The 12,861-nt window shown below is 39.7% G+C and overlaps 1 protein-coding gene across 1 annotated transcript in view; it reads left to right on the plus strand.

Annotated features, from left to right (window-relative positions):
* Positions 1 to 3,420: 3,420 nt before the first annotated feature.
* Positions 3,421 to 12,861, plus strand: part of LOC109416838 (atrial natriuretic peptide receptor 1) — a gene marked incomplete at its 5' end in the record, with an annotated part of 44,061 nt that continues 34,620 nt past the window's right edge. Inside the window, 2 exon segments of the mRNA XM_062843189.1 lie at positions 3,421 to 3,535; positions 3,782 to 3,926. Of these exon segments, the coding sequence (XP_062699173.1) occupies positions 3,421 to 3,535; positions 3,782 to 3,926 (260 nt within the window).

The raw sequence follows: 12,861 nt of genomic DNA on the forward strand, positions 1-12,861 counted from the left end.
GTGTTATTGTGTTTGAGAGGCCCCCGTGGAACCTGTTTCAGGTGCTCCGGAGCGGGCATATCGGTTGCTACATACTTCAATCATTTTTTCCTGCCCCATTTTCTCAAAATCATTAAGTTTGATACGTCGCACGGCATGTTTTGGTTGCAATTCAGAAATGTCCCCTACGTCACCCCCGTGGAACCTATGCTAGATGTTCCGGGGTGGCCATATTAGTTGATACAGACTTCAGGGTATCGTTTCTGACTCAGTCATTCGAAATCATGAAGTTTGATATGTCGCACGACATGTTTTGGATGAAAACCAGAAGTGTCCCAAATGAGGCCCCCGCGGAACCTGTCACGGTGATCCGGATGGGTCAACTTATTCAAATCTGATTATCGCAGTTGTGTTTTATTTTTCGCAATGAAAATTTCGCTGAAAACCGATGGTCAAACACAATAGCACACGAAATAATCATTTTTAGCCATTTCGGCACCCTCCCTAACCCCAGTACAATCTGGAATATCTCCGGAATGGTTTCGGATATTGCATGGCCACTTGGGTGTAATAAACTTGCACCAATTTATGATTGATCGAGGGTGACTTCAAAAAAATCGGATGAAAATTGTTGAAATGCCAGCATTTTGAAAATGAGATGTAGGGGGTCGGGTATGTGAAGGTTAATAAGGGAACCCTTTCTCTTCTCTCAGATTCAAGAACGCACAATTAAAGCCTGTATCCGCAATAATCGGGACACAGAAATACACCTGTAACTTTGCAATAGATACATTGAAATTGCTCCAATTTGGCCTCATAACATCTTGAGATGTGTTCATTTCTCCTACAAAATTTCAGTTGGATCGTTGCAGTACTTTTTGTTGTAGCGATAAAAGAGTAGAATGTGCGCCATTGAATTTTGTACAGACCCTAGTTTTACTTGCCAGCGCTGTAACTTTTGAATTTGGCGAAGAAAATGGCTGAAATGTTGAACACAAACCTCTCAATCTACATTTGTTGCATAGGCAAAATTTCAAAAAAAATCGATGCGCTATCAACAATTTTATAGTGGAAACATGTATTGGGACTGAACGTGATTTTAGCCCCTCAGACAGCAATCAGTCAGCACCCTTTATAGTTTCGATTGTACTATTGAAAGTACTATATCAATAATCATCAAATTTTTCAGGCATAATATACACGTAATCAACTATCTTCTGTAAAAATTTCATGAAAATTGTCAGAGAAATTCTAAAGTCATGAATAGACAAACATCACACATGAAAAACACGAAAATTTTTCACTAACACTCACCCATATCAACACCAGTAACTTTCAAACCAATTGATCAAAGTTGATGAAATTTTGCAAAAAAGTGTCTCTATAAGTATCATAACTGCTAACGAAATTTTATTATTATCATCACAGAACTTTGATTTGTAGCGTAAAAGAACCATCTATTATGCGAATGAAAATTGGTCATGATTGTACAAAATGCATAAAACCACGTCTGTTTGTTTTTCACAGGCCCCTGACACGGCCTATATCAATGCATTGGAATTATGGTAGACAGGATGTCCTGGGCGCTAATAAATAGCGCCCACTGTCAGATGCGAAAACATCAACAACTTTTTGTTTAACGTTTATTTTGGTTTGCTGATCAATTTTTAAAATCAATTTTTGCATCTCAAATGACCACAAAACACTTCAAACTCGCTTTTATATTAATGTACGGGAAGAGGAGCACGCGATTAGTTGAATAAAGCAACCCAACAAATATCCAATGTGAAGGTGCATTTCGTGTGTGGCTCAAAACATTAAACAAAGCAGAGTTTGTTGATTACACGCTCGTTTCAATTTACACGAATGTGAGTATAAAGCGGCTAGATGTTGGCTACGATAAAATTCATTCCTGCCAGGGGCCTGGTTTTTCATCCACAGTTAAAAGTAATGCGTCGATTTTTATGAAATTTGGCACACATAATAAACATACACCAAAGAGTTCTCGGTCAATGATTTGGCCAATTTTACCGATTCATTATAGAGCTACAGCCGTACTTCTGTGTCCCGATTATTGCGGATACAGGCTTTATTATAGCAAATCTAAACTTGAATTCGCATTCTGCGAGCCACAATCAAAAGAGGCACATAAGTTTGCTTCCAAGACACAAAAAAACATGTCTGAGTGTGTTATTTGGATGCAGCTCTTGCATTGTGCTAATCTTGTACCGTAAACCGGGGTCATATTGATCAGCGGGGTGAAATAGATCAATCAGGGACTACATTGTAATTCCATTCTAGCAACTTCTATACGTCGTTATGATCATAATATTCTTATGTCATTCAGTACATGGATGCCTAGAGAAGAGTGTGCACTTATCAGTTCTTAGTAAAAGCTGGTCTTACATTACTTTTAAAAGGTTTTTCAATGTGTTTATTACTTAGATGAAACCGTTGGTACTAAACAATCAATTGCCACTAGTATTACCTGTGAACTTTCTGTGTTAACATTTTTATGGAACCTTTATTGTGATGTTATGTACCTATTCAAGATAAGTATCAGTTATTAAACTATTGTATTTTGTTTAAAAAGTAGTTTAGTAGTGGCTGGACTCGCTTATTTCATAGAAAATTGCCTACCTTCAGGCGTTTAAGAATCAATTTCAAGAGGTTATTTAGCTTTTTAACAGCCAAATTGACAAGTTGTCAAAGTTTTGACAAGTTATTCGTGTTCAGAAGGTCAAAATTAAGTGGATAAGGCGATTTAGAATGTTAACTGATTTTTAATTGTATGCTGATCAATTTAACCCCAAAATGGTATTTTCAATTTTATAGGGTTTGAAGCTATTTAACTTTATGTTAAAATTTGTTGAACCAAAATTGTGTCACGCAGTTTCATAGAGGTCCACCCAGTACTGATTTTTTATAAATTCTTTTGACAATATTTGGATTCTTAATCACGTTATCAGCAAAAAAAGGTGTTTTAAAGTGATCAATTTGACGCCGGTTTACGGTACCGACCTTCGAATCCTCTAAGAGAATACCCTCTTCGAATGAATGTAATCAGTTTCGTACCTTTTAAATAGAGCGAAATTAAAAGGTACGAAAATGATTATTCTATATGATATTCTATAGATATTCATTTCGCCTCGGGCATTCATTGTGGTCTCAATCTTTCTATAATATTTATATTTATCGATGTTAATAGACATTATTAAATTCTGTTGCACATTCTTCCACCAAATTGTCCCCAATACACAAACATATGAATGTCAATCTCTAAAAGTTATTCAATAAAGAATTCAATCTCTAGCTCAAATAAATCATAAAGTTTCTTAGCTCATCATCCATCAGCATCCAAATCGCTAAAATATGGCCAAAGTGAAATGCCTTCGCCGCATTATTAATTTTCTTCTTGTCTCCGTTCTTTCTCGCTTCCAGTTGTGATTATGTGTGCCAGTCCATCCACCATCCGGGAGATTATGCTCGCAGCCGCCGAACTCAACATGGTAGACAGCGGGGAATACGTATTCTTTAATATCGACATCTTTAGCAGGTAAGAGAGTTCTCGCATCCGTGACCACGGTGAAAGTATTTTATTCTACGCCCCCATTTCCTCCCGCATTTGCGGTGAAATGTTGCATGATGTTATGACTGCGAAAATTGTTTTATCGTGCACCTCATTCATCATCTATACCGGCGTCATAACCTCAACGCTCCCGAACGATGAATCTTACGTTGAACTGCGGTGTGCTCATTTCTGTCGCACTTTCTTTACCACTTTCTCCACGAACCGTGACAGTATGGCCGCGACAAAGATTCCATCCTGGCACATGGCGAACGACACCGAAGAACGCAACCTGAAGGCCAAGAACGCTTACACCGCCATGCTACAGGTGGTCGCCCGGCAACCGGAAGACGAAGAGTATCGCCGATTCTCCGAGGAGGTAAGTCTCGCTTTCGCGGCACTACACTAGGAGGGACAACTTCATGGGAACCGTGTGGCGTGTAGAGAATGCTTAGTAGAGCGAAAAATAACTTACCAAACGATAGGAGAAGATATCATTTGCCTTTTTTTTACGGGGGCGCCGAAATTGGTACGATACAAAATTGGCATTTCCTTCCGGGTGATGGCATTGGCGTTAGCGCGACTACAGTTCGTCTCTGTGCGCGTCGATTCGACGAATGCCAATCTCCGATATGATAGCCAAAGGGACGCCGGAAAGTGACTGAAATCCCAACGAGTTCTCTAACCCTATCATCGGAGTGCGAATTTGCTGTATCGTCGCGATAACGAACGGAAATTTCTTTGCAAAGTTGGGCTGAAGGAAATTGTGTCAGCTATAGGTTCGGTATTGCAGTGATAACGAAGTGGAGTGAGACTACGGATTGATGATAAACATTTCAATGAATATGAAATCCAATCAAACTGAAACTGGTAAAATCACACCAGCAGATTTTGAGGATTTTGGTTAGCTGGCTGGGTGGCCTCTTTGATCAATATTTACCAATCAACCAATTGCAATCGAAATGACTTACCAATTCATTTGTAAAGGAAGCGGAAGAATTTCCATGCGGAGCATGATATTTTTTTGTTTTAATCTTACCAAAGTAAGATATCCGACCCGACAGACGTAAACTATACGATAATTTCACGTTTTCAGAAGTAGACACGACTGATTTACACAGACAAGTTACAAATAAAAAAGCGTCTTTCGATTATTGCTGCATCTTTAGTAGAGCGTTACAGGTTGATCGTAAATTCAATCATTATCAAAATCAAAATGATTGTGGTCAATTAAAAATCATCATTAGACTTAAAAATTTTATTTTATCAATTTGTCCTTCTAATATCCAAGCTTTTGAACAAAGGCCAATAAGAAAAGGCATCTTTTTGATAAGAGTCTGTGATTTTTTTATTCTTCAATCACTTAACCTAATTTACAGCTCTATTGTCCACTAGGGCACTGCGTGAGCGATTCCAATTGGAAGCTGTACATACACTTTGTACAGCGCCTAAATGTATTTCTATTTCTAATTGTACTAGGGAATCGCGCCACTTGGGCGGTGGCTTCTATTTTTGTCTGTTTTCCGCTATAACTCAGTCAAATTTGAACCAATTGACACAATTTTTGGAATGCGGTGAGAAGGGTATAGTATCTACCCGTGTACAACATTTCAAGTCAATTGGTTCAAAATTAACTGAGTTATAGTGGAAAACAGACGAATATAGAAGCCACCGCCCAAGTGGCGCAATACCCTATGTACATCGAACTGGTGGCCGTTGCGCTACTTTCACTTTCTACCGTATCATGGTAGAATGATGAGCTCGAGGATGTTGATGTGTGGCTGTTGGTTGTTCCTGTTTCCAGTCCGATTGGGGTTCCATTATGGGTTACCGTTCGCCGATGTTCAAGTATCCGGGTTCATTAGAGCCATGGGCTCAGAAGAGGGTCAGTGTCAGCTGCTCTCAGGAGGAAAGAGCAACTGACAAAAGTACCGGGGCTGGGATCGAACCCATGACCATCTGCTTATGAAGCAAACGTGTAGCCACTACGCCACGGGCCCCGGCAATGAGAGCCTGTGATATCGGTGTTATTATTCAGTTGTTTTGGTTATCATCTTGATTAGTGTTGATAATCTTCCATTCCGGTCACCAGATTATATTCCTGTCACGTCCAAGAACCACTTTTACAGTTTTCAAAAACGTAAATGTTTGTGCACAGAGATTGTTGCAATGTTATTCTGCCCAGAAGACATTGACGATTTACTCTAAAAAGGAACTTTAAATTATTTTTCGTTGAGTTACAAAAATAACACCTCTGTATTTTGATGAACCGACCGACTCACGAAAGTAGTCGCGCGCTTTTCACAGTATTGAACTTAGAGTATACGAAGAATAAACTTTCAAGCTTTGATAGCTATTTTCGAATTATGTATTTTACTAAGATCGACAGCCGTTGAGGAAATTATGCCAATTATTTTTAATTTGCTCAATGATTGTTGTGTACTGCAATTATTTTCTTCTAACTTTTTTATTGCTTCAATATTAGGCCAGCACAAGAGCTACAACATTTATTTGCAAATATTACCAGACTCCAGGAGTCCTCATGAAAACGCATTGGCGAAATAACCCCAACTCCTTCTAGGATGTAAAGAAGAGATAGGAATGCTCTCACCCAGTTTCATGTCGTCGGATGACCGCAACCACTCCTTGATTCCTTCAATTTTCTGCAACAGTCATCCATTTCACAGTCATCCTCACTTCACGAGGAAGGATAGTATGCACCTGCCCCAAACACGTGTCACTTTTCACTTTTTTCTTCAAACAATGCGAGATTTCCATCGCAACTGCCCCAAACAAGTGTCACTTTTCGTTTTTTTCCGCCGAAACTCTTCAAAATATCATGACAATTAAAAGGAAATTCAAAAATATGGATCACAATATGCTGTATTCTGAAAGAAGTTGGTAGAAATAGTCAGAACAGATCATTTTATTCAATAGACAAAGTGTATTTATAATTTCTGAAACAGTCTATATTTCTTCATCCCAACCCCAACTCGTAATATCGCAATTTTATTAAAGTATGATTTTTGAAGAATAAAAACACCTGTACCTGTACCTGTTTCAAAACAAGTAATCTTCGACTACCTGTTCGTCTCTACGAACCGAAGGTAATGCAGGGTCTGTGTCATTTAGCATAAAGTCATTTGGCATAAGGTCATTTGGCATAAGGTCATTTGGCATAAAGACATTTGGCATAAAGACACTTGGCATAATGGACACTTGGCATAACAAAGAAGGGTGCATTTCGATTATGCCAAATGTCTATTATGCCAAATGACCGTTATGCCAAATGACTTTATGCCAACTGTCCCGCTCCCTGCGGTGAACAACATGCGGAGGGCTCCTGCAAAACGGAGAAAAAATGTGCAACTCTTGGCGAATCTCAGTGCATGCCCGAAGTACGTAGAGCGGGAGAAACATTCCATAAACTCCTTAACCCTTTGGAGCCGGAGGGGTCATATATGACCCCGGCGATGAAACCGACCCTAACGAACGTGTTCGAGGCCAGCGAGGTTGCGGCAGCAGTGGCAAAACAGTCCGGCTCCAAAGGGTTAAAACAGCGATTAAAGCGATCTTATGCAGAAATGCATAACCCCGGCTGCTGTTTCATTAGCCCAACCTTCTACTAGTACAAATATTTTTGAAGCCCTGCCGGATAACGATCAAGGTTCTGACTCTGAGGGTGGTGTAGAGTACACTATAATTGAGACAGGGACTAAAAGGAAGCGAGCTGTTGCAAAACCGGACATGCTGTTGCAAACCGGACGTTCCTGTTGCTCAACCAGCTCTTCAAACCCCTCTGGTAAAATAAAGAAAAGACGGGGATACCAAAAAGGTATCACCTACAGGTTTCCAATTTTCGGCTGGAGATTTTCCGCCATCTAAAGCAGCAGGGGGCGCATCTAAAACCCCAGTTGCCCCAGCTTTTCGCCCAGAAATCCATCAAACTAGTCAACAGGAACGCCGTCAGAATCCAGTCGACCTTTCCGGAAAATTGACTTTTTCTGGGATAGTGGATATCGTCTTCGAAACGTTGAATATCTCACCCAGTATAGGAAGTTCAATAAACATGACACTTCCTTTTGTGAAACCTCTTCCGAAGCAACTGGCTTCAAAATGGCCGATTCTTGAATCTTTCACATCATTCGATCTCTAATTTGTCCAGTGAGGACGAAGATATGATAGAAGTCCTACAGTGGAATTATAGAAGCTTAATTAAAAACATGGATGCTTTCAAATTTTTAGTTCACAGAATACGTTGTGACATATTTGCGCTTAGTGAAACATGGCTTGCTTCCGATAAAGATATCTCCTTCCACGATTTTAATATTATTCGTTGTGATCGAGGGGATGGATATGGAAGGGTGATCTTGGGGATCAAAAAGCTCCATTCATCTTATAGAATTGATTTCCTCCCGATGAACGACACTGAAATAGTTACATGTCACGTTACTATACAAGGTAAAAGTTTCAGTGTAGCCAGTGTGTACATACCGCCCAGCGCTAGAGTATCTCGAAGAGATCTTGCGGAAATATGCTGAGCTATGCCTGCGCCTTGGTTGATCCTAAGAAGTTTAATGCACAGCTTGGGGGTCTCCGAAGGACGACAATCGCACAACCCTGATATATGACCTCTGAGACTATTTCAATTTGACAATTTTGAGCTCCGGGGAAGCAACGCGAATTATGATCCTCCAAGCATATTAAACCTCTCAATATGTTCGAATTCACTATCATTGGATTGCTCGTGGAATGTAATTCAGGATTCCTATGGTAATGATCATCACCTTGATTTGGGTCCCTTCGCATTGCTCGATCCCGGACTCACTCGCTAAGGCGGGCGCTTTGGAAGACGATATTTATGACCGTCATGTCGCCTTCAATGATTTTTTTTTTTCGATTGCTCGTTAGAGCATGCATTGGTCAGTTGGCAACAAAAATGGGATGCAGGAAAGTTGGGCAGGTGGGTCGAGATTTTATCAAGATAATGTGTCGACCTATGTCCAATCACTAATCTCATGGCACAAATTTCCCAAATGGAGGAGAACGTGCCTCTAGAGCCGACCTACTGAATCTCATGGCTTGCATTTCTATCAAATAGGGCTCACAGATAGCAATCATTGTAGCTGTGATACAGGCTATCAAGATATCAACCATTTTGTGTGGGAATGCCCCAAATACGGTATTTCCAGATCCGATTTATGTGCATCCCTCAGGGCCCGAGGGAAACCAGAAAAGGAAGACATTAGAGATGTGTTGGGTAAACTTAATCTTGAGTATATGAAGCTTGTGTATGACTACTTGAAGCAAGCTTAAGTCCTCGTTTGATATCCCCGTATAACAAGTTGTTATTCCTTTTGTCCTCCTCGTATCTTTGTTTGATATCCCAGTATTATTGCTCCACTTGTCCACCTCGTGTCCCTTCGAAAATCATCTGTTTGTATCGTTACAGGTTGTTTGACCAGCAGCAACACGCCACACCATGATGTTACGTGTTAACGAAAAGCACCATCATCCCATCCTTTCCTCAAATATTTTTGTTCCCCTTAACCCGTAAAGTACCAGGACGAACCAAAAATTTTCAAACTGCTCGTTCTCAGCAGTGCATTGACCGATTTTCAAAAACTTGGACTTTTATTCAAGGGGAATAGTTGTACTAACTTTTACTTTCGGTGCCGCCCCGCGAAACCCCTCCCCCCTTCCGGGGGAGGCAAATATGTCTGTGTTTTTTTCCTATTCTTCTGCTAGTTTGAGCAAATGCTTCAGGTTTTTCAGTAATTTCGATAACCAGCATCCAAAATCCCACCGGAGAAGTATAATTTAGTTGCATGGCAGTGTCCAACATTGTTGGGGACCATTTGATTTCGATGTAAGAGTACCAGGCCCACCGGAACATCCGGAACATCCGTAAAAATGGCCATTTGATGAAAATTCCTCTAGAGCAATGCGATTTTTTCCAATACAATCAAAATTCTTGGTCTAAGACCATAGTCAATGATTCGTTCCTCTTATGGACCACAGTGGCCACTTATCGGCCCACCGGAAGATCCGGAACATCCGTAAAAATGGCCATTTGATGAAAATTCCTCTAGAGCTAGGCGATTTTTTCCAATACAATAAAAATTCTTGGTCTAAGACCATAGTCACTGATTTGGTCCTCTTATGGACCACAGTGGCCACTTATTGGCCCATCGGAAGATCCGGAACATCCGTAAAAATGATTATCTGATGAAAATTCCTCTACAGCTATGCGATTTTTTCCAATACAATCAAAATTCTTGGTGTAAGACCATAGTCAACGATTCGTTCCTCTTATGGACCACAGTGGCCACTTATTGGCCCACCGGAACATCCGGAACATCCGTAAAAATGGCCATTTGATGAAAATTTCTCTAGAGCTATGCGATTTTTTTCCAATACAATAAAAACTCTTGGTCTAAGACCATAGTCACTGATTTGGTCCTCTTATGGACCACAGTGGCCACTTATTGGCCCATCGGAAGATCCGGAACATCCGTAAAAATGACCATCTGATGAGAATTCCTCTAGAGCTATGCGATTCTTTCCAATACAATCAAAATTATTGGTCTAAGACCATAGTCAACGATTCGTTCCTCTAATGGACCAAAGTGGCCACTTATTGTCCCACCGGAAGATCCGAAACATCCATAAAAATGGCCATTGGATGAAACTTTCTCTAGAGCAATGCGATTTTTTTCCAATATAATCAAAATTCTTGGTCTAAGACCATCGTCAATGATTCGTTCCTCTTATGGACCACAGTGGCCACTTATTGGCTCACCGGAAGATCCGGAACATCCGTAAAAATGGCCATTTGATGAAACTTCCTCTAGAGCTATGCGATTTTTTCCAATACAATCAAAACTCTTGGTCTAAAACCATAGTCGATGATTGGATACTCTTATGGACCAAAGTGGCCACTTATTGAACCACCGGAAGATCCAGAACATCCGTAAAAATGGCCATTTGATGAAAATTCCTCTAGAGCTATGCGATTTTTTCCAATACAATCAAAATTCTTGGTCTACCCAGACAACCAGTAATCGTATAACATGTTGCATAAGATGATAATGTGGAGGTCATATGCGTGCATGCCTCCATTTAGGCGCATGTAAAATGTACGCATATCGCCTCCACTTTAACATATTATGCAACATCTTATACGATCACTGGTTGACTGGGTAGTAAATGATTCGTTCCTCTTATTGACCACAGTGGCCACTTATTGCCCCACCGGAAAATCCGAAGTATCCGTAAAAATGGTCATTTGATGAAAATTCCTCTAGAGCTATGCGATTTTTTCCTATACAATTATAATTTTTATTGGCCTACTGGAAGATCCGGAACATCCGTAAAATATGGCCATTTCATAAAAAAATAATCTGGAACTATGCGATTTATCCAATACAACAAATATTCTTGGTCTAGGACTGTAGTCGATGATTTTCTGAAGGAATTCTCGAGGAAATTTTTCTAGAGAAATTCTTAGGGAATCCCCCAAGGAATTTTTGGAGGAGTTTCTGGAGAAATTTGAGAAAGAATATCTGGAGGAACTCCTAACGGAAGTTCTGGCCAAATTTCCAGAAGTACTTATGGAGGAATTCATGGTGTAACTTCTGGAAGAATTTCTGAAGGAATTTCCAGAGAAAGTTCTGGAGGAATCTCGAAAAAAAATTTGGAGGATTTCCCGGAGAATTTTTTGGAAGTATATCCGGAGGAGTTGCTGGTGGACCTTGTGGAGGTGTTTCTTGAGGAATTCCCGGAGGAATTTCTAGAGAAATTCCTGGAATATTTTTTGATGATTTTTTTAAGAAATTTCTGGATGAATTCCCAAATGAGTTACTAGAATTTCCAGAGACAATTCTGGAGGTATTCCCGGAGGAATATCTAGAGAATTTTTTTGAAGAATTTTCAGAGGAATTTCTCGAAGAATGCCCTGAGGAATTTATAGAAAATTTCAAAGGAATTCCTGGGGAAATGTCCGGAGGAATTTCCGGAATAAATTTCTGGGAGAATTTACGATGGCATTTTTGGTGATATTTTTGAAGAAATTCCTGTAGGAATTCAATAATGTTTTTTTATGGAGATATTGCCTGCGAAATTTCTGTATTCGTTCAATACATTGCCTTCATGCCTAATTTCACCTTCTATAAACTTTCACAATTGTTCACAACCTATCATATCACACTATCATATCTATCATTTCATTATGCACTTTGATCTCAACTCCCTTACATTCTGAGTAGAAAATGACCGATAAAGCCATAGCAATTACTTGAATTTTAAATACGGTCGATAAATCAGCCAAATTTATGGATAAATCCCTAGAGTAATTTCTTGGAAAATTTCACGGAGTAATTTGTTGAGTAATTTCCAGAGGAATTTATTGAGGAATTCTCTAATCTATTTCTGGATGAATTTGCAGTGCAATTTCCCGACAAACTTCCAGAAGAACTTCTGGAAGAATTCCTGGATAATTTCTGGAAGGATAACCGGAGAAATGTCCGAGGAATTCTTGGAGAAACTGCTGAAAAATCCACAAAGGAATTTTTGAAAAATCCCCGGAGGAATTTTTAAAGGTATACCTGGAGGAGTTTCTGGAGGACCTCATGGAGATGTTTCTTGAAGAATTCCCGGAGGAACTTCTGTAGGAATTCCCAGAGTAATTTCTTGATGAATTTCCGAAACAATTTCTAAATGGATCCCCTAATGAATTTCTAAAATTCCCAGACAAATTTCTGGAGGAATAGCTGGAGGAATGCCTGGAGGAATGGCTGGAGGAATTTCTTGAAGAATTTCTGGTGAATTTTTCGAAAGAATTGTTGGAGAAATTCTTGAAGAAGTTCTGCAGGAATTCCCGAAGAAACGTCTGGAGGAATTCACGTAAGAATTTCAGGAGGAATATCCGAAAAAAATTCTAAAGGAATTTCTGGAGGAATTCACAGAGAATTCCCAAAGAACTTTCTCGATTCCCTGAAGATTTTCTGGAAAAAATCTGAATTAATTGCAGGAATAATTTCAGGAAGAAGTCTTCGTGAAATTTCTGGAAAAATTACCGGAGGAGTTCTGGAGTTTCTGGAGGAACTTCGGAGTTTCTGGAGGAGTTCCCAGAACAAATTCTGGTGGAATTCTCAGAGGATTTTTTTGGGGGAACTCCTAGAAGAATTCCCGGAGGAATTTCAGGATAATTTCCCGGAAGAGTTTATGGAGAATTTTGCTGGACGTACAGAGATTACGAATTTCCGTCAGAATTAATAGACGAGTTTCCGGAAGAAATTTTGGATTAATTCCTC

This window comes from Aedes albopictus, unplaced genomic scaffold (genome assembly GCF_035046485.1).
Source record: "Aedes albopictus strain Foshan unplaced genomic scaffold, AalbF5 HiC_scaffold_102, whole genome shotgun sequence".
In the NCBI taxonomy this organism is placed as follows: Eukaryota; Metazoa; Arthropoda; class Insecta; order Diptera; family Culicidae; genus Aedes; species Aedes albopictus.